The 21198-nt window shown below is 48.3% G+C and overlaps 2 protein-coding genes across 3 annotated transcripts in view; one reads left to right on the top strand and one right to left on the bottom strand.

Moving 5' to 3' along the window:
* DOLPP1 (dolichyldiphosphatase 1) overlaps positions 1-3893 on the top strand; it is a 16972-nt gene extending 13079 nt beyond the window's left edge. Inside the window, exons 7-8 of the mRNA XM_030506748.1 lie at positions 752-841; positions 1313-3893. Of these exons, the coding sequence (XP_030362608.1) occupies positions 752-841; positions 1313-1349 (127 nt within the window). The 3' untranslated portion in view covers positions 1350-3893. The remainder of the gene's footprint in view (positions 1-751; positions 842-1312) is intronic.
* On the bottom strand, positions 2903-21198 carry CRAT (carnitine O-acetyltransferase). Of its 2 annotated transcripts, none has more exons than XM_030506743.1 (14): positions 21052-21198; positions 17027-17290; positions 16500-16618; positions 14313-14366; positions 13203-13368; positions 12474-12648; positions 11841-12019; positions 10694-10794; positions 10124-10243; positions 9497-9619; positions 9009-9144; positions 8505-8567; positions 7873-8010; positions 2903-7553 (listed from the first exon to the last, which is right to left on the bottom strand). In XM_030506743.1, the coding sequence occupies exons 1-14, from the start codon at positions 21196-21198 to the stop codon at positions 7338-7340; spliced, it is 2001 nt and encodes a 666-aa protein (XP_030362603.1). In that variant the 3' UTR covers positions 2903-7337. The 2 variants fall into 2 exon arrangements, with proteins under 2 accessions (XP_030362603.1, XP_030362604.1); XM_030506744.1 differs by lacking the exon at positions 21052-21198 and adding an exon at positions 18612-20134.

Below are 21198 nucleotides of genomic sequence, written 5' to 3'. Positions count from 1 at the left end.
AAGTCTCTTTATTCTGTGGAGGTTTTATCCCTGCAAGTCTGCATTTAACATTGCATGAGTCTCTTGCAATGAGTTGTAACACAGGTGTAGGGGAATTACCTGGCAAAAGAGGTGTTTCCTAATCAACCAGTGTCAAAGATGTACCTTGCATGTGATGCAAAACAAACATAAAGATACTTGAAGCTCCAAAGGTTTAGTTGCAGCCGTGCAAGCCCTGACTGTAAATGGGCTTCTGTGAGCTGCCTAAGATGTTAGAAAAGGGAGTTCCTGGGATCTGTTCCAGTTTTCCACACTGAGTGTTGTGTAACCTGCTTGTTCCTCCATGTCTTGTGCATGCATGTACAAAGGATCCTGTATCTGTGCCTGGTATGGGTGGAGGAGAGAGGAAGTTCAAGCAACTGTTAACATGGGTAAAGCCCTACTCAAGCGCTGAGGTGTGGCAGGGAGCTGGAGAAGCCTTTTGAGCAGAACAGACATTGCTTAATGAATGTCTAATGACCTCGTAAAATTGCAAAAGCCATTTAAATGTGATGTAGTTGGGAAATATTGTGTAAGGAATTAAGAAAGGAGAGGAGTTTTGTGATTAAATTGAACAAGGAGTCCTTTTCCCAGCCTAAAGAGTTACAGAATAGTGGTGTTAAGTCTGGAGCAGGTTTTTTTTTTTTTTTCCCTTTATTTCTTTTTAAATCAAAATAGTGGTGGTAAAAAAGTCTCATCATTTCCCTGTTTCCCCCATCTTGTCCATTTTCAGGCCAATTTCAGAGTTCTTTTTAATCCGAGATACCAGCCTCATTCCTAACATCCTGTGGTTCGAATACACAGTCACGAGAGCAGAAGCAAGGTAAGTTTTATTATGGGGGGGAGGAGCTGTGGCTGGTTTCACTTGTCAGCTGTAATTAGTAATTTATTCTCCAATATGTAAAGAGCTGCTGTGGGTAGGATAGTGCAGAGTAAAGCAACACCAAGTTCTGGTGCTGCTGCACCTGGAAGGGGGGTCTGTTGGGGTGTGTGAGGTTAAAGAATGCTTCATTTAAGTAGTATTTCAGCTTCCCAGCTCATGCTTTTTGCAAGCAGTTGTTTGTAATCATGCACCTACATATGAGCTTGTGGACACTTAAGACACGGTGGATGTTGTAGGTCTGTAAGGAGCAGGAAGGACTGATCTCCCTGCAGAGATCAGGGGCAGCTTTATTTTTGTGTGGAGCTAAGCAGAGCCTCACTTTAATCCTCCCCCCTTTTGCCCACTGCCCCAATACCCAGCGGTGAGGCTGGGGCCACCTCTCTCACCCTTCCCTCTGTGTTGCTGTTGCAGAAACAGACAGCGCAAGCTGGGTACGAAGCTGCAGTGACTCGAAGCGTGGGGACCAGAGAGCGCGTTTTAACGGAGACAGACAAGAGCAGAGACCTGGGAGCAGCAAGGAGCCTTTAAACAGACGGACCAAAGGAACAGGCAGGGACCATACCCAAAACCTGAAAGCCTTTGCTCTGCTTTAGCAGCTAGCTGGATGCTCCCTGATGCATGTGGGACCGTGCAGGAGTAGAAACTCATTTTCAACACAGATGCACATTGCCGGTTGGAATGTAACATCATGTCTACGTCAGGGGAAAGGGGGGAGAAAATGCCTGGTGTCATGTTTGGGGGAGGGAAAACCAAAAATGAATCTTTTCTGTGACTTTTATTTTTTTTTTTTCTTTCTTTTTCTTTTTTCAGCATGAAATATACACACTATTTATTTATTTTTTTAAATGGAACTTTTGTTTTTGGGGCGGGTGAGGCCTTGACTGTGTGTTCGGGTTTTGCCTTTTTCAGTTGGGTTTTTCTTTTTGGAAGAAGATGACAAAACTTTATCTCGAGCTGATCATGCTTCGTTAGGGCTTTAATTTCTCTTAAACTCCTTAGGAGGGAGGGATACCAGGATGGGGTGACCGAGGCAGAAGGGAAAAGGAAGACTTTGTCCTTTCTGTGACCAGCTGGGGAGACCGAAATCAATTCCAACTGCACTTTGTACAGATAGAAAGCAAGCCTAAAGGTCTGATTTTAACACTAGTGATGGTTCTGCAGGGAAGCCTGCACGGATACCATTAAGGGGAGTGTGTGTGTGTGTAAAAACAAAGGAAAAAGTGAAATATACTGACTATTATTTTTTTTTCCACTGCTGCTCCTGGTGTGTAATTAGCAAGAGTGTCTTTCTCAGAATCTCTCCTAGGTGGCAAGATTATTACACATATCTCATGTTTATTCCATCTCTTGCTTTATACTTTTTATTACCTCAGGGTTGCTGTGACCTGTACAGCTGCTGTTGTTGTACTGAGCGTGCTGCCAATGGCACTAGAAAGCCCATTGGTGAGAAGCAGTGCTGTGCTCCTGTAAGAGTCAGCCCAAAGCCTTACGAAATTCAGTTGCTAGTCTCTGTCTTGAGCACTGGATTTTGCTTTCTTTTTTCTGTTAAAGCTTAAGGGAGGGAGTTTTAAGCATGAACAAAGTGACAACCATAAATGAATATCAAGGCAGGTGACTAATCACTAGCTCAGCTGCTGGCTGAAGTATTCCTTTGAGTCCTGTTAGAATCCACCCATGAACCCAAGTAGCGAGCTTGTCCTAGCAGAGACTCCTACCACTTATTACAGTGGCTTGGTTGGGGTTCTGCTGCAGTAACCTGGGATGCTGAACTCCTACAAGCAAGTTTTGCTTTCCATCCTTCTTCCGTTGGGATTCTGCGTCTGGCCAGTCTGCTCTCTGGATGCTGTGTCTCTGTGGGAGTGTGTCTGCCATCTGTGTGTGCTGGTGATGCCTACAACCTCTGTGATCCATGAGTTAACCTGGCAAGGGCTATACTCACAGTGCTTCAGGGCTGTGCATGGACACTTTCTATATTTCTAGTATATAATGCAGCAGTTCAAGTGTAACTACAGAGAAGTATTTATTCAAAGCACAACTGACTTGAACTTTCACAGATAAAGGACAGCTTCTGAACGGGCTCAAAGGTCCTCGGTGTGCCTTCGATGCAGTCGTGTGAGCAGAGGTAAACTGACTGTCACAGCTCGGTCTTGCTGCCTGTTTTCCTATCTCCACTTTAATCAGACTCCTGCATTATAAAGCTGCTGGAAGTGAGACGTGTTTCTGTTCATCTGGATTATTTTAAGTTTTCCTCTGTGCCTGTTGCCATAGGAGTTTGTGTGTTCGTGTGGAGTGGGAGCTGCTGGAGAAACTTGGACAGCTAACGGAGTGTTAGCTGTGGAAAAATTGCTGTTGCAGGAGCTATGGGTAGCAAACTTCCTGTTTTCAGTCGTTACAGCAAATTATTATGTAAAGTCCTGGTTAGTATTTGCATAACACGAGCAATCCTGTTCGCATCTGAAGGACCCGAGCACTGGATCTGCTTGAAGGTGTATCAGAATAAAGATGCATCTCGCAGCTTTCACAAGGACATTTGATCTGACTTAGAGCAGCTCTGTTAAAATGTGAGAGGCCATCAGACAGGCCGCATGTTTCAGTTGGAAAGCTGGTACTAATCACTTATGTCTTGCAAAAACCCATTTATTTTCTCTTCCTCTCTTTTGTAAGTCAACTCACAAAACCAGAAGGGAGATGACAACATTCTTCCCCAAGGACAAGGCTGGAAGAGTGGATTGTTTCAAACGTGGCTAGTGCTTCCCTAGCCCCTCTTAAGCTGTTCACAAGGACAGATTGCTGGAAAAACTCTATGTGGAAGCACCTATTGAGACCTAGAGTGTAGGGAAGAGGTTTCATGTCTTCATGGAGAGCGGTTTAGTGTACAAAGCTGTTCCACTTCATGTTGCCTTCAAACCCAAGCTTCCCACAGTTAGGAGTAAGGGAGAGGAAGAAGAGCTCTTGTAAGACACTGTAATAAACTCTCCTCTGTTCTCTGTGAGTTGTTTGTAATCTGCATCTTCTGCCTACTTTTGCTGTACCTTTCCAGAAACCTTTGCAATACTTGATACAGTAGAAATTCCTTAGTGATTCCATGGATTTTTCTTAACTAAATGGTGCTGTGCAGGAAAAAGATTTGAGCTCTGCCTTATTATCCTACACTTGTATGAAGTCTCCTGCCACTAGTTTTCTGAAATGGAATATTTTCTTTGGAATATGTGGCTTTGCAAGCAGATGCTTTCTATTCCTCCCCTGTACTCCAGGGGGCTGGATGGAGATGCTAAGACAATAAAAGGAAGGTGACAGAATGCTGTGGTTCACTGTTCTTGCTGTCCCTGCACCAACATCCTCCCATAAGGCTGGTTATGCAACTCCTGCAGTGTCTAAGGAGATTGAAGCCTTTTTGTAGCATTTTATCTGTTTATTGTGTTTCAGTTTATTCAAAGAACAGTTTAAAACTGCGTGACATGGATTACAACAACCAAAACAGTGTTTAACACAGCTAACGGCAAAGCATGCAACACTACCAGGCTGTGGCATAAATTGCACTCATACCCCAAGAGTTAGCTGACTATTTTCAGCCTATTTGTTCCAAATCAGTTGTTTTCCTGCAACTCAGGGGTTTATTTTTGTACTTAATGTGCTGTTGAGACAATGGGCATCTCTTAAGAAAACAATCAGAAACAGGGAGAACAGTATTCAATAAGTCAACACTGAAAACCATCAAGAAGGTATGAATCAGAACATCACATTTGGGAACTTGGACAACAAGAAAAGGCTTTTTAAAGGAAAAAAAAACCTTGCAATGGTTTTAGTGTCCTTTCAAGCACTTAAAAAATCAGCTTCATTCATCCGAATTTCAGCTCTGTATATCATTAAGGATGCATTGAGTGGTTCATGAATCTTGTATCTCTTCTGGTGTGAGAGTCTGCTTCTTGCAGCTGTGCTCTGCTGAAGCTAGTGGGATGTGGGATATCCAGATTTAGATCCAGAAAAGATCAATCCCATCTTCTGAGATACAGTCACAGCAGCACATACTTCTCCTTAATCTTCATAGGCACTTTCCTTTGAGAGCCTTCCCCTTTGAGAGAGAAGCAGCAAAGGGCCAGTCTCAAATACTTCAGTGGCAAATACTGTAGCATCAGTGGTTGAAGGCATTGCAGACAGGGCAAAATAACTCCTCCCTTAGCAACAGGGGTTGATTCAGTATGGGGGGAGGATTACTTTGGCTAAAATGAGTAGTTTTTCAATGTAAAAGGCTCCATAAACCCAGATGTTATTCCAGCAAGGTTTGGTCTTTTATGTAGTATTTACACCATCACTTATGCTTTGATAATACTGAGTATCCTCTTGCAGTTTTCAGTCTCATTCGTACAGAGAAGCCAACAGAGCAGAGGTGTGCTTGCAGGTCTGTAGTGCTCCTATTTGGTTTGGGTTTAGCCTATCTCACTCCATTCAGGATTCTTCTAAAAGATCAACTAAATCCATGCAGATGATGTGAAAGTGGCAGTTCATACAATCACTGGCTGTGCAGGTGAGTTTCAGTTAAATTTTCCTTTTGTAAGGTTTAAGTGTAAGATAGAAGCTTTGAAATAACATCCTTTTAGGAAAAAAAAAATGCAGTCGTGTTGGTTTGTGTCTTTCAAGAAGGAAATTAGAATGAGTTTTCCTACTTTAAACATGTTTAGTGCAAATTTCGTCACGTATGTTCCCCAAGGCACTTTGATCCTGTCCCTTGTTGTTCTATGGTCAGGAAAGCAGTATGATCAAACACTTCCCTGTTAACCAAACAGGCCATCTGCCTGCTCATGCTTCTAGTTTAGGGTGATGTCTCAGCAGCCACATCTTTGAAGGGTGTGCAATTGAAATGTAAAATTCCTGTTGCAGAAATAGCACTAGAATTCCTCGTTTACCATATGGTTTTGCTAAATAAGAGTAGTCAGGAGCTTGGATTCTGGTAGATTCATTGGAAACAGTGCTTACAAAAACTCCTATGCTGCAATTGTATGTTTCTAGAGACTCTCAATATCGTCTCAGGTTTGTCAGCTGAACATGAAAGTGCCATCATGAGTTCTGTCACAGACTAGAGCTGGCACAAATGTGAGCTGCAGCAAGGAGAAACGCCAAGAGTGGCAGAAAAGGTGCTGTTCTGTTCCTATAGGAACAGTGGCTGCCACAGCGCACACGCATCTACAGTGACCACGTTCTCAGCTTTCTTCCTGCTTTCCAAGACTCTCCTGCCTTGTTAAAGCAGAGGGATGTGAAAGAAGGGGGCTTCTGCAGCTGGTTTTCCTTTGGCTCTAATGGATTTGAATTCTGTGGCCAGAAATGGAAGTATGTTGTGGAGTTCCTGATCAGAAACATTCTTCTTTGTCCACAACGAAGATAGAACTCGTTATGCACAAATAGGTTGTTTCTGAAAGCAGGGTATGCAAACCACATTGTGTTAATGTGTGTGCCCTGATGGAGGTAGGGCATGGGGCCTCTGGCTAGTGAACAGGAGGGCAAAATCTCTTCCTCAATTCCAAAGAAAGGTACAGTGAAGCAAGTGGCTTGCTAAATGCATAGGCCATCTCTCCTCATCTCTGCAGATACTAAGGAACATAAAGCCAAAGCTAGCAAAACATGTGAGAGAGTCTTCTAGAAGCTTTGTGGGGATAAAGCTTCACACTGAGCCTGAAGATCCATGGCCAGGACCACGAAGCAAGCTTAAAAGACAGCCCAGAACAACAATAACAACAACAAAACCCCCACCTTAGTTTGTAGCAAATGGTATTCGGTTGTAAATAGGATCAGTGCAACAGAAAGGACATCCCAGCATCCTGAAACCGAGGGGAAGGGAACATTCCCAAGCCTGTAAAGCATGGAATGGTTGCAGTGCCTAGGATGAGTAGTGCAGTGCACTCTAATGAGACTGGATCTGCTCTGACTTTTAAGAGCTGCTTTCTCCCTTTGTCAAAGTTCAATGGTGGAAGTTGTGCCAGAGCAGCAGAAACATCTTCAGGCAAGTTTGAAAGATGCTGCACTCTTCAGGAGACTAAACCAGCAAAAAGACTTTAGCCTGCAGTAGTTCCATCATAGAATAAACATTCCCTGCTTTTCTTGGAGAACTCCCTTCTCACCAAATGGATCTGGATACTGGTAAGGACTGCGCTTTCTGTTTTCCTTTACATTAAGTTCCATAAAAATCTTATTTCAGTCCTCTTTGAGGACAGGAAGGTGCACTTTGCATTGATGGGAGAGGACCAGTCAGTTCAACTTCAGACAGCGTTGCCTCCCCACAGAGTTAATATCTGTGGATCACTATTCCGTAACCTCTTGCTGAAAACAAATGGGAGATGCCCTCACAGGTTCCAGTGCAAACTGTCCCCTCAATCAGGAACTGGGAAATTCAGTGCACGAGGGATAGCCCCGTTAGTTGGGGGCTTTGCATCATGTTTGCCTCTTACAGTTTGGATCTGGGAGTGGACTGGAGCAGGAGCCTCATGTCCAGCAGTGCTTTCTCAAGGTAATGTGCCATGCGGGCTGCGTTTGTGTCAGCACAGCTGTTGAATGCTGAAATTGCAAAGTTGATGTGTTCATCCATAGGGTTATAACAGATTCCGTAGCCATCTGGAACCACGGGGCCAAAACACATCACACAGTCTGTCTTTGCTGGGACCTGTGGAGACAAAGGGGTTAAAACCTTCAACTAGCCGGAGAGAAACCTAGCCATCCGATGCTACAGCTCTGTCAACAGCAGCAGCAACTGCCACTTCTGGTGGTCTTGGCTTTGGTTATCCTATTCTTTTGGCAGGGTTCAGAGGGACTGTGGCAGCTGTAAGATCAGACCTCCAGCTTTATGGGGTTGTTAGCAGGCTTAAAAATCTCTGTCCCTAAATGAAGATTAGTTTTGAACAGGAAGGAATGAAGGAGAAATGTGGAGAAGAAAGGCAATGAAAAGGGAGAGCATTTCTGTCTTTGCTTTAGACGAGTCTTACCTGGCTGGTTGAGAGGTTGAAGTGCATTGCAACAGCATATGCTGTGTCCATGAACAGTTCAGGTATGCTCACCAGGTCCTCGATAGCTTGAAGCTTCAAGCCCAGGAGGTGGCGGTCTATTGCGTTGCCCCTTATTGCCTGGAAGGAAAGAATATGACATGAAAGCCTGTTTAGCAGCAAGTGAACTATCCATTTCTCTGGGTTAAAGAGAAAAACACTTCTAAAACCCTCTAAATGCTTAAAGTTAGGAGGAAACTCGGTCTTGCCTTTAGGACTAAGTCTTGTTTGTAATGACTCTGAAATGAAAACACACCAGTAGAACTGAGCTTACAGTTCCAGTTCCTGTAAGCTTATGGGCTCCCTTATGCAACTCTGGCATTATCAGCAACAGTGACAGAACTGAAGCTATGTTCGTATTCAATTCTCTCCTTCAGGTCAGTCACAAGAGACATTTGAACCACTAGTTAGAGAGGATTCAGTCTGTGGCCTAGAGCACTATCAGACTGAACTTAGACCTATGAACAGCACTGATAGCACATTGCTGTGTCAGCAGAGAAAGCTCTTGAGCTCTCATCTTTCACCAGAACCCTCATTTGTTAGGTAAAACCCCAAGTCTTGGTGCAGAGACTCACCATATCAGTGTACTCCCTGTGGGCCTGGATAGCTCTCCTCAGCAAGTTGGCTTTCTCCTGGTCCTGAGAACACACAGACCTGTCTGTAAGTTTTTCTGCAGAATGGAAAACCTCATTTTGGCTGTTCCTCTCTCTGATGGAGGCATTGCTGGTGTGACTATATTAGATTTTTAGATTTACTAGATGTAATTTTTAATTCATTTGGTCGCATTGCTTCATTCTGGATGGAGCTCTCCATCTGTCAGTAGCAGAACTTGGTCTGAGTAGCTGCACAGACTTTTAGAAGGGACATACTACCTTTTGGTGGGATTAGAAATGTCCCCATGTTGTCTCCCAGGCTTTCAATACGTGTGAAAGGAAAGCCAAAGGAAACGCAATACTACATTTTAGGTCAGCTTCATACAGGGTGCAGGTCTGTTTAGCTGAAACAGCTGACAGAGGGTTACCAAACCAGCAGCTTTGCTCTGTTTCTGGAGTTCTGTGACTCCACTTCCTCATCCTCACCGGTCTGTCAGGGCTGTCCATGGACTGCACAAACTTCAGGGAGGCCACGGAAGTGGAGCGGATGGTGTCCGTGCGGCCCAGGCGGAACATCCGCAGCGATGCGCTCTCGTAGGTGGCACAGGCATGGCCATACATCCTGTGAGGTGGAGAAGGGAGCCCCAGGAGTGAGTTTGTCCTGGCAGAAATGGCCAGGGGAGAAAAGCAGAGGAACTAGGGGGAAGGAGAAGGCTTTATGTGAGTGAGTCCCATTGATAGTTGATCTCTGATGCTTCCTTGCTAGGACTGCACAGGCACAGAGGGGTAAATCTCACCTATTGCTCAGCAGCTGCCACAAGAGATCTGCTGTTCAGTCCCTGTGCATGGGGAAAACATGGGACTTGGGAAGCAGGCCATAGCAGCCTGTGAGAGACTTGTCTGTGCTGCCTTTATCAAGCTTGCTTGTTTGAGCCTGATGGTGCAGAGGTGGTGAAGATACCTCTTGGTCTTACCTGTAATATGCTAGCTGCAAGGCCAACTGGATGAAAGCATCAGGACTTATCTTCTCTGACTTGGGGAAGTCTTTCCCAAATTGATGAAAGACCATGACTTTGATATCCAGGTCTTCAACCAATCTGCAAGGAAAGAAGGAGGGGGTGTTCCTTTGCCTGTTGCTTGTTCGTGTAACAAAGACATGCATTTGCTTTCAGAAGGCTCAGAGAGAAGAGGCTGTCTGGATCTGGACTATGCAGGAGCAGAGAGCTCCATCACACACAGACTGGTTTGAGCAGCACGACGGAGATGAGGTGGTTTTGGCCACTGCTGAAAATCTCCACCAGGTTAGAGGGGCTTCTGTGTGTGTGTTCATGCTCCAGTATCCCTAGTTAAATCCAGTAAAGTCTTCCTCTTTCTCAGTAAATGGGATGGATCAGTAATTGCCCCTTTCCACCCCTTTATTCCAGGCTTGTGGCTGTGGTGTCCTTTTCAACTAGGTTCAATGCTGCTGACCCAAGAAGTCACTGGGAGAATTCCCTGGCTGCAGTGGGGGAAGCCTCATTTAAACCACTGACATGTTCCAAAGGGGAACATGAATTACTCCCTCAGTCACTCACCAAACCTCTCCCCTGTCTTGCACTTACATGTTGAGGTCCTGCTTTGCCTTCTCTATGTCATTCTTGATTTCTGGGGTGATGTTAAACCGCAACTTTTTGGGCATTGGCAAAGGAGTCGTGGGTTTTTTGACCAGCTCAGGTTTCTTCCTGCAGAGAGAAATGGGTATGTTGAACCAGACCTTTAACATGAGGCTCCACTAAGCACTCCAGAACCTGGGTAGAAATGCACAGATCTCTGCTAGCACCCTGTGATACTAGTCACAGGCTGAAAACTTCTTCATGGTGCCACTACAGTGGTTTTTTGAAAGGTCTGAATGAAACTTCTGTGCCTTCTGCCCAAAAGAAACACCTCTCCCAGGTGAAAGTCCTGTTCACACTGCAATTCCCTGAGAGTGGAAGCAGCAGCAACACTTACCAGAGCAGCTTGGCCCCTTGTTTCTCATCACAAATGCAAGAACTGCAATACCTAATGAGCAACCGTTACCCTTCCTCCAGAACAAGTTCCTAGGGGTGAGCTGTCAAGAGGCCTGTTCTTGGGGAGTAGGTGGTTTAAAACCATCTCCAACGCTAAGGTAAAGTAGAGGAGGCAGGACTCACGTGTATTCCACAATGTGATCCAGAAGAGCAACTATGGGGGGGCCTTCTGCAGGAGTATGCTCATATACAAGCCCACAGGAGCCATCTTCAGCAATGATGAACTATGAGAGAAGCAGGAGAGGACAGTGTTGAGGACAGGCACCCAGTGTGGGAAGCAGGAGCTATCCAGAGAGATCTTAGCATCTCATTGCTCTGTACTGGAATGGACAGGGATCCTATCCTTGCACAATGGAAAGGTAACACAAAGGTCTTATTTAGCAGACCAGCACTGGAAGCCTTTGGCAGGCCTAGAAGATGTGATAGCTCTCAGATTTTGGCAGAATTAACTGGGTAAGAGTGTGCCTGGCAGGTACGTTGGTGTGCTCAGTGTCCTGGCAATCCAGAGTGGTTCAATGGTTTTGGTTTACTTAGATGCACACATAATACAGGAATAGTGTCACCATGTGCTGACTTACTCTTACTTTTCAATTAGCTGGAACATATAGGCTTTATCCCATCAATGAAGACTTCCAAAGAGGAACAAAATAGCTGAAAACACTATAAAGAGTTCACCAGCTAGGAGAAGAATCTTTAGAAGTACCATTGCTACTATCCACAAGCCAGGATCCACCAACTAATGAAGGGTAAGCTTGAATAGCAGCTGCTGTTGGAGGCTCTTGACAAGACTGAGTGGAGAAGAGATCAGAGGGATGCTATGGGATGGCAGCTTGTGTTTGAAATAACAAAACAAGATGCCATTGGGCAGCTTCTGGCAGAAACAGGAGAAGTGACAAGCCTCGAGGAGATCCAGGGAACAGCCCTCCCTACGTCGGGGCTGCTTCCAAGCAGACGAGGCATTGTTCACCGCAGGCAGAACATTGATTTACAAGGAACACAAAGAACTGCTACACTGAGTAAGCGTGGGCAGAGGCAGCAAAAGAAACAAAAGTTCCTGAGGCAGGAATGAGCGCTTGTGGTGACTGCAAGGGAAAACCGTAGGATCTCGTACTGTCAGCCACCACACCTTGTCTCCCTGGTGAGATACACTCGTGATACCAGGAGAACTTTCCTGCAAAAGGTTTCTGGGATTTCTTGGACCTTTGTGGCCTCAGGAAGAAGCAGCTCCTCCAGACCACATCATCAGCATCTTTAGAGCATCAGCACTTACTTGGATGGTTTTGTCAAACCATCGGTTGCCACTGTTGAAGCGACTGCCTCCCCCGTGCAGCATCTGAGCAGCCACGGAGTTCTTGTAGATGTCATCAGACACCCGTGGCATAGGTGCATCCAGGCAGATGGTGCAAATGCTCTTCTCGATGGCACGCACGGATTCCTTGTTGGTCTTATCTGGGAGAGAAATGAACAGCACATAAGGAAAGGGAGTGGGAAAACGCGTGTTTTAATTGGAGGGAGGTTGAAATTTGGAAGAGCAGGTTTGAAGGATCCAGTGTTGGATTCCTGTTGTACCTCAGTGGTTGTCTGGGGGTGTATAGTTATTAATACTGTGGCCAGCTGGGTTGTTACAGATGTGAGCGTGCTGCATTCACCCTCCTCTTTCTCCATTTCTTACATCCCACCCATTTGCAAGGTGACAAACTCTGGGATTTCAGGTCTAACTCAGACTTCACCCATGCACCTTCTAAACCAAAACCACGCATACTTTGCAATGAAATCACGTTGCTGCTTTGAGGTGAAAAGCTCATGTCATCTGTCCAGGACAAGCTTCCAAAGGAAAGAATGGAGCAGAGCACAGTGGTGAGGTTGGTAGTTCAAGGACTTGCATGTCAGGGGCTCTACAGACCTTTCAGAAGGTTGTTGTAGGCTTTTGCCCAGCTGTTTCGGTGGTTGGTGGTGAGGATCCCAATAGGTTCTTTGTTTGTTTGGAGGGAGGTGTTCCATATCTTCTCCAGCTGAACGAAGATCTGGTCAGTGGTGAGGGGAGTTCCATCACTGTTGTAAACATCCAGCTCAAAGAACTGAAGGTGAGAAGAGCAGACAAGGACAGAGACAGAACATGAGAGACGATCTTCGTTGTCCAGCCCCTTTGAGAAGGTAAGACCTGACCTAAGAACTCTGCTTGTAAGCAAACCTTTGAAGGATGCTCAGAATTGAGAGACCCAAGTCCAACTTCCCTTACAGACCATAAATACAGTCCAGGTTTTAAGAAGCTCAGAAGCCATGGTAATGAGGGCTGAAACATGAGCGATTTCTGTTTCTGGGACTCAGCTGTGGTGGTAGGGTTTGTTAGCCAATTTCCACTTCCCATTTCCAATTCCAGACATCATCTCCAAGCTTTGAGAGACGGGAATTGCAGGGACAAAAGCCAGGAAGAGAGTGGTTTTCTGCCTTATGGTCCGTTGCTCACGCATGGCAATGCTAGCTGTTGGCCAGCTAAGGCCAAAGGGGATAAAGGGCGCAGGAATGAATCCTTGGTGAGGCAAACCTTGTTGTTCCCTTTCCTCTGGAGCACCCCTAGCAGAAAGGGACACCCTCCTCTAAACACACCTCGAGACCCCAGCAGCTGCCATACCTGGAAGTTGTGAACCACTGTGATGTGTCTGGACTGGCTCTTGCCTTTGGCATAGTTGACGATGCTGTCCCGCTTGGGCCCGGGAATGCGGCAGGAGGAGAAGAGATGGTAGTACTGGTTCATGCAGAGGGGCTTCCCACCCATGTAGTCCACGGGAAGGGTCTCACTGGAGACACAGCAAGGTAAGGAGAGAGGGGGAGGGAAAAGAGATCAGGCAGAAGGCTTGCACTCCCCACACAAGAGAGAACAGGCTCAGTGTCACTCACTCCAGCAAGACCTAAATGTGTTGGTGCTGCTGGTATAACAAGGGGTCTGTCCTGCCCCATTCCTCCCAGCTTCCTTACTAGGGGCTACAAAAGATGCCTGTTTGCTGGCCTTTCATTTGGGAAGGGGAAAACCACCATCCTCTCTGTAACGCCAGAGTAATACATCTCTGGACCTACTACATTGCATACACCAGAAAAGAATCCAGGGCAGGATATCCTGGGAGATGTGTTTGTTTCCTGTGAAATGGCAGAAAGAGGTTTTTTGCTGTAAATTTGTGTGGTGAGTGTCTTAATATGACTCATGAACTAGACTGGGACGTGGTGGATCACTTGGGCAGTCATATTCCAACTACCCTTGTCAGTGCTGGCCCTGAGCCTTGTCTGAATTTGGATGTAAAGGTGTGATGTTAGTAACATACTTTTGGAACATGGCATATTTGGCAGAGTTGGTGATCAGAAAGAAGGGTCAGGAGGAAGAAGTTTCTCTGGAGCTCATCTCATTGAACTGCGAGATGAGAAACAGCAAACCCAAACCAGAGGAACAGATTCCTGCTGCCTGAGCTGTAGCTTGTTCTGAGGGCAAACAGAAGCACATGGCTGTACTGTCAGCCAGGCTCACTCCCCCTAAGCATGTACACGTGCCAATGGAAGTATTAAGGTAAAGAGAGAAGGTGAAGAAAGCAAAGTTAAGTTTGCTTTTTTCCAGTTGTGGTGATGTTGGTTGCAGTATCTCATTTCAAATACATGCTGTCTTCTCTTGCCTTCCTATTTGGAAGGGAGATTTATGGGCTAGGTTCAGCCTCTGACAGGAACACATGAGAAGCCGGGAGGGTCACTAACTCACTTGTCAATCATGGACTTGAAATCCAAGATGCCCTCAATCAGCTTGGCAGCAAACCTGGAAAAATATCAAACGTGACAAGTTGAGATTCAGACGGAACATCGGGGGCTGGGGAAGGAGCTGGGGAGGGCTGCAGAGCTGCTCGCTGCTCCTTACAAAGCTCAGCCTTTCTGCCAAGCCCCTGCTGTGCCCATCTCTGGTTAGTTGATGCAGCCACTCTGAGATTGCTGAACAGTCCTACCATGTACAACTTTCTTTCATGCATCTTGCTGTATAACCAAGGAACTCTGGACAGCTTTCAAGAACTCGGGGTTCAGTCCACATGCATAAATGACCCTTTAACAGCAGCATTTTTTCACTGATGTGTTGTGATTTTCTCAGATCCTAGTTCTGAGTCTTAGTATTAAAACAGCACCAACAAAAGGGGATTTCTGCCCTTCCCTGGCCAGGAGCCACCTCTGTGTTTCAAACCAAGACACAGCTGTATCTCCCTGCATCCAAAACTCACTGCTGCTGACTTAGTTCCTACCTGATCAATGCTCTGCTGCTAATGCACCTCTTAAGAGTGCTCCTCTGGCATTGTGGGGTCTGAAACAAATGCAGGCGTGCTGCATGCTGGCACTGAGGGGTTGTGCTTACCAGGATCCACATAAACACAGCAGGGAGGGAGGCTGGGACAGGCCACATCACACTGACAGGTTGGCCTAGTCTCACCCAAGAGCTCTCACCCACACATGGGAGGCAGGAGGCCACTGTGACAAGAGGTTGCAGCCAGCTGAGCTGCAGAGGCTTTAAAGTGGTGCAAGCATTTGGCATTTGCAGGCAGTGTCATGTAGGTTTGCTCAGCCTACTCATCCCTAGTAAAGATCAAAGGATGTAACTCCAAGAATCCGAGGGCTGTTAAGTAAGTCATCCTGCAAGAGAGTTTTCAAATTGCCCAGCTTTATTGCAAATCCTGAGGCAGGAAAAACAGCTGGAAAACATCAGTGAGAGAGCCTGTGCTCCTTCCCAGAGAGCAAACAGCCTGGGGGCAGAGTTAGGGCTTGAGGGGCACATGGGGCAGAGGTTAGCTGACTTGGGTTTAGCCAGCAGGGTGGCCAGGTTAAGGAATGGAGAACTCTGCTTTCTACACTTGTCTTCTGGTTTCTGAAGCTTTAGTCTCAAGCTGCCAAACTTCTTTCTGCAGCTGCAAACCATACAAACATGCATGTAGGTTGTATTTTACAGAGGAGCCCAGATTCTTACGCAGCTGCTCAGCCCCACTGGTTGGGGCACTGCTATTGCTCCAGAGCTTATCTTCTATTTGGAGAACTTAAGAGTGGATAATATGAGACAGAGCTTTCAAAGATGTTTGCCTGGTTCTGTACTGTCCCTGTAAGCTCACCCTCTGCACCTCTGCTCAGGTGTAGCCAAGGCGGCAGAAGGGAGGATTTGTGCTCAGCCTCCCTGCTCCCCTTCTGATCTGCCAGGGCAGTGATGACTGGTAACTGTGGCAAAGGCAAGGCTGTATAAAGGTCAGTGCTAAAGTATTGCAGGTGGATTTAACACTTCTCATGGTGGTTAAGAATTAAAGGGAGAACACAGGGAAGAGAGGACATGGCAGGGTTTGACTGCAAGGGAAAGCTCCGAATGGAGAGGCTTGTGGAAACTCCAAATCACAAGTGAAATAGCACAACACGGGACAGTCCTCTGCAGAAACAGACTGAATGTCTCTTCCATCCCTGCCAACTAGCTAACTCCAGAGGCATTTCTAGTTGGTCTTCTTTATGTGCCTGGGCTGCTTTTTCACGCCTCCTTTAACTGCACATGCAATCTTAGTGCCTCTTAGTCTTCAGTGTGTCAGAGATCCTGCCAATGCCTCCAGGCAGTGATTTGTCCATCTTGCAACGAATTTCTGTGCTAGAGCAAAGACTGAAACATCAGGGTTTAGACCCTCTTCAGTACCTAAACTACTGGGCTTTGTTTTTCCCCCTTGACAAAACACTTACTCTGGTGCAAGCAGGAGTTTCCTTACAGCCTGGCAGCTTTTCCTTATCTGTACAGCCCTCTTGCACAGCACCGACAGCTATCAAACTTGGGGACCACATGATAATTACTCTCTTTCCCAATTAGCCTAAATACCCTCCTCCCTGTCCAGCAGAGATAGCTCATCCCCTCTGAAACTTAGGGGAAAGTAGAAGAGGACTTTACCTGAGCTGACCTTGTCGATCCAGAAAATCTTGCTTGGGTAAAACCAGGCCTGGGCTGGAGTGGACCACAACGGGCAGGCGGTACTCCAGGTAAGCTGTCTTCAGCCACCAGTCTGAGAGCTGGGATGGAGAAAGGCAACATGCAGGCTGAATGGTCTCAGCATCCTGCCCCCACTGTGCAGACAAGCTGTGCTTTGCACGTGGAAGGGTAGAGGGGGGTTTGAGCAAGGAGGTGGGGGCTCTTGGCGCAGGGCTTGAGCAGAGGGTTTTCTTCAATGTCTTTGGGGCAGCTGTGTGGTGCTAACAGCTTAGAGGCTTCAGAAGCCACAGACAGGGTCAGTGACTCTCTGTTGTGCCATAAATCTCTCTGCTCACCCAAGTGCTGGTGATGAGCTTGCACAGCTCAGCAGCAGAAGGTGATGCCATAAAAGCAGAGGTGCCAGCGGATGCGGCCAGGACATTGGAGAGGTGTGGGTTACACCTCCACCCTCCCCAACCCCAGAGCCTGGGGCGAGGGGCCCGACCTACCCAGTTCTCTGTTTTCTTGGCTCTTCTCTCCAGGCCTTTCTGCAGCCTCTCCCCAACACCTCCCGGTTTGCAGAACTCAGCCACCAGCTCCTGCGTGTGGTTCAGCTCCTCCTCGCTGATGATGGGCTGCAGAGCCAGCAGGTACCGGTCCAGCGTCTGCTGCAGCGGCGGCACGGGGAGATGGGGCAGCGCTTCCTGATGGACGTGGAATCTGCCTGGGATCTTGCCTAAAGCTGTTGGCTTCAGCAGGCCACAAGGCCTGGCCTGCAGAGCACAGAGCAAAGGTTGAGACAAAACTTCCCCCTGATGCGGTAGCAAAGAACCTGGATCTGGGAGTCTCCAGCCCAACCTCTCTGAGGCGCATGGATGTCTCGGCACAAGAGCAGAGCACACAAAGTGCAAAAGCAAGGCACAGGTCTACTGACTGTGTGCTACAGATGGTTGTAGGACATCCAAAAAAGCTGCAAAAGGGAAACTTGATCTCCCAAGATACTGATTCTCAGCTCGTCAGAGGAAATGCTGCCAGAATAATGATAGATCTCCCACTCTCCAGGCACCCTTCCAGCTGTGAGCCTCCACGCATTCGACAAGTCAAACCCTTCCATCCCATGGTAATCGGGAAGAAAATAAATCGTGAAAGAAATACTCATCTTACTGTCAGAAATGCTTCCATTTCTTCTTACAACAGCCTAAGGCTAGAAAGTTAAGCAGAACCCTTGTGCCAAATGGAACTACCCACTGGGCTTTGAGGAGGCAGAATGTAGGTAACTTTGGAGCAGCACTAAAATGCCTCTTCTCTGACTGGCCAGGGATCGTACATCCCAGTGATGGTCAGGGAAGGACTGGCTGTGATGTGCAGGCCTTGGGGCAATGTTCCTTTATGCTGGTGAACCTCTCAGTTACTGGAGGACCCAGCTGTATCAAGAGAACCACTGTCCAGTTGTACCAGAGTGGGACTGGCCAAATTACAGGAGCCCTGGGACAGGGAATAGGGGGAGTTGTTCAGGAAACTGGCTCCTGGAGTCTGATGCGGTCATGTGGGAGTGAAAGCCTTAGGAAGCACCATACCATTGATCTGGGTGGAGAAATGGAACGGAGCAAACCCAGCTGCTAACCAGGAAATGAGCTTGCCAGTTTTCCCTCAAAAGAATACCAATGTGTGAAGATCATCTTCAGCACGAAGATGTTTAAATTGTACTTTAAAGGTTTTCAGTTCCCTCTGCTCCTCTCCCTCTATGTGATCTCCTGAATCGGACACTCTCCAGCGGGACTCTGGACTTTGCACTGGCAGTGTACAGCAGTGCAAGGGAGGATGCAAAGCCAGGGAGAACATTCCCTTTGATTTCCAAGGCAATGAGAAGATAGCTGTCCCCCCACCTCCTCCCAGCACAGAGAAGAAGAAAAGGAGCTAAATCTGCAAGGTGACACAGCCTCCGTGTGGTGCTGAGAGCCCAGAACTATAAGATCGAGGTCTGGAGAAGGTATGTTAAGAACAAGAGAAGGGGGAATTGCTTGAAGCATGAAAGTGGAGCTGGGCTGGGAGGAAATAAAGGGTGTTAATGATGGCGGTGTGGGCATACCGTACCTTCTCTGCTTGCTGCTGCTTCCTATCCATGGCTGGTAGGACAGAAAAGACCGTAAACCTCTCTCTCTGCCTGTCTCCGTTTCCTCTTCCCCCTGACAATGGGCTGCCCATGCAGGGCGTCACCTCATTAGTAAACTGCCACATGACTGCTCCGATCAGAGGGCTCAAGGCCAGGCCCAGGAGAGGTCGGGGGTAATCAGACCATCAGCGTGCGTCAGCTGCCACCGAGGCGCCTTTGTGGGGAGCCCTCCCATGGCCACCAACCATCAGCCCTGCACTGCCCCATCTTGGCTTCCTCATCAGAGCCCCTCTGTGAGCAACAGCTCCGGGCCTCCAGCCATGGCAGAAGTGAAGGCACTGGGGGTGTTGTTCCCTCAGCCTTTGCCAGGACTGTTTTCATGGCCAGTGTGAGAGAAGCCTGAATATCAGGAGAGACCCCAAAGTATGTCCTGGAAGCAGGAGGCACTATGGGCTGCCACTGGATGGGATGAGCTGTGGTGATGGGCAATTTAGTGCCTTTGCTCTGGCAAAGGTGGCTGGAGGGTGTTAGAGGAGGGCAGCTCTCCAGCAGGAACCAGCCATTAGCCACCATCTCTGTAGGTGATGGAGGATTAGTTGGATCAGTCTGGGGCAAAAGGCAATATCATAACTACCTGCATGCCTCATGCAGGGTCATTATTGCAAGATGAGGCTGTGGGAAGTGCTGGGTTGCCAAACCTTAAAATAAAATAGGTATCTCCATAGCAGGGCAACACCAGAACTGTGCAGTCATGAGGAATATCACCCCCTCCTTTGTGTCTGTCTAATTAAGTGAGGGGCAGACAAGCTCAGTTTTCTACATACCTAAGATCAAGTATGATGATTCCAAAGAATTTTTGGATTTTTTTACTGTTACCAAAGGGAAAATATAAACCAAATGAATTGTTAAAACGTGGAGCACGTTTGTATCTTTCCTCTTTTATGTCCTGTGCTTGTTTGGTTTGACATGAAACTCAAGTGTTTGGTGGGAAGAGGAACAGGGATGGCAGCTGAACAGAGGCAGGAGCTGGCAGCAAAGAGTCCACCTCTCCCCACAAGCAAGAGGGAAACCAACACCAGCAGAGCGCGGGATGTGCGGGCAGGGGCAGCTAGCGGGCTGGCATTGCTCCCCAGCCACGTTCCAACGCGGCAGATGACCTTTTCCAGAGCCTGCAAAGCCGGTGGGAAGTGCACCTACAGCCTGGGGCTGGGGGGCAGTGTCTGATTCCCAGCATGGCTACACCACCTCGTGTCAGATGACAGAGGTTTGTCCCTTATTTTTAAATTAGAAGCTAAACTACCCTCTAGCCCAGAGCCAACCAGCCCCTCAGAAAGTGTCTCCAGGAGCCACATCCATTCATGTAGCTGCTGTCATCCCGCTCTGCCTTCTCCTCCCTGGGATCCATCAGTGCAATAAACAGTTACTTAAACCAGGCATGGGGCTGACAGCTCTGCTGTATGTGTAGCCTTCCCCTTGCTTGCAGGGAAAGGCATGTTTTAAAGGTAAAGCTCCTTGGGCTTCCCTCGCCCCTGCCATCACCCAGCCCCAAGCCCTCCATCTCTGGTGAAGCTGCACCGGGCAGCGCTGCCCCAAGGCGCTGAAGAACCCAAGCTTGGAGAGTTAACTTGAGCAGTGTCCCTCCTGCCACCGGATAAGCAGCACTCTCATGGCTCCCTGCGGGTGGCTGAGCTCCTTCCACCCTCCTCACAACCGAGATCCTCTGAGAGAAATACCTCAGCCTCCATCCACACAGCCCTGCCATGGTTCTCCTCCAGGCTGAGGGAGTGGGGCTAGACCGTGACAGCACCAACGCGATGGTGCCGGTTGGAGCCATCTCCTCCCTCACAGAATCATAGAATCAGCTAAACTGGAAAAGACCTTTAAGCTCATCAAGTCCAACCATTCCCCAGCACTGCCAAGGCCACCACTGACCCATGGCACTGAGGGCCTCGGCTACACGGTGTGTGAACACTTGCAGGGACGGTGACTCCAGCACTGCCCTGGGCAGCCTGTTCCAATGCCTGAGCACCCTTTGGGGAACGAATTGTTCCTCAGCTCCATCTAAACCTCCCCTGGTGCAGCTTGAGGCCGTTTCCTCTTGTCCCAGCACTTGTTACCCCAGAGCACAGACCGACCCCACCTCACCACCCTTCCAAACCGGCTCCGAGGGGCCCGGCGCAGGCCACGCCGCGGAACCGGCCCGTGACACCGTGCGGGTGTCCCCAGCCTCGGCTCTGCTGCCCGCCCGTGCCGAGGGGCTGCCGGGGCGCCGCTGCCCGCACGGGGAAGCCCCCAACCGCCGCCAGCCCCTTCCCACCCGGCCCGCCGGAGCGGGTGGCGCGGCTCGGCCGCCATCTCACACCAACCCCCCCACATCCCGGACCGGCCGGAGCCCCCGTCCCGCGGTGTCCCCGCTCTCACCGCAGCCTTCGCCAGCAGGGACAGCATAGCTCCGCGCCGCCCGCCGCAAGGACACCGGCCACACCGGGCGCCGCCGCCCTGCTCGGCCGCCAGGGGGCGGGGCCGACCCGCCGCTATGTCGGAGCAGGGCGAAGCCCGCGTCGCCAT

The sequence above is a fragment of the Strigops habroptila genome, chromosome 15 (assembly GCF_004027225.2).
Source record: "Strigops habroptila isolate Jane chromosome 15, bStrHab1.2.pri, whole genome shotgun sequence".
Classification (NCBI taxonomy): domain Eukaryota; kingdom Metazoa; phylum Chordata; class Aves; order Psittaciformes; family Psittacidae; genus Strigops; species Strigops habroptila.
This window is presented reverse-complemented; position numbering and strand designations above follow the sequence as displayed.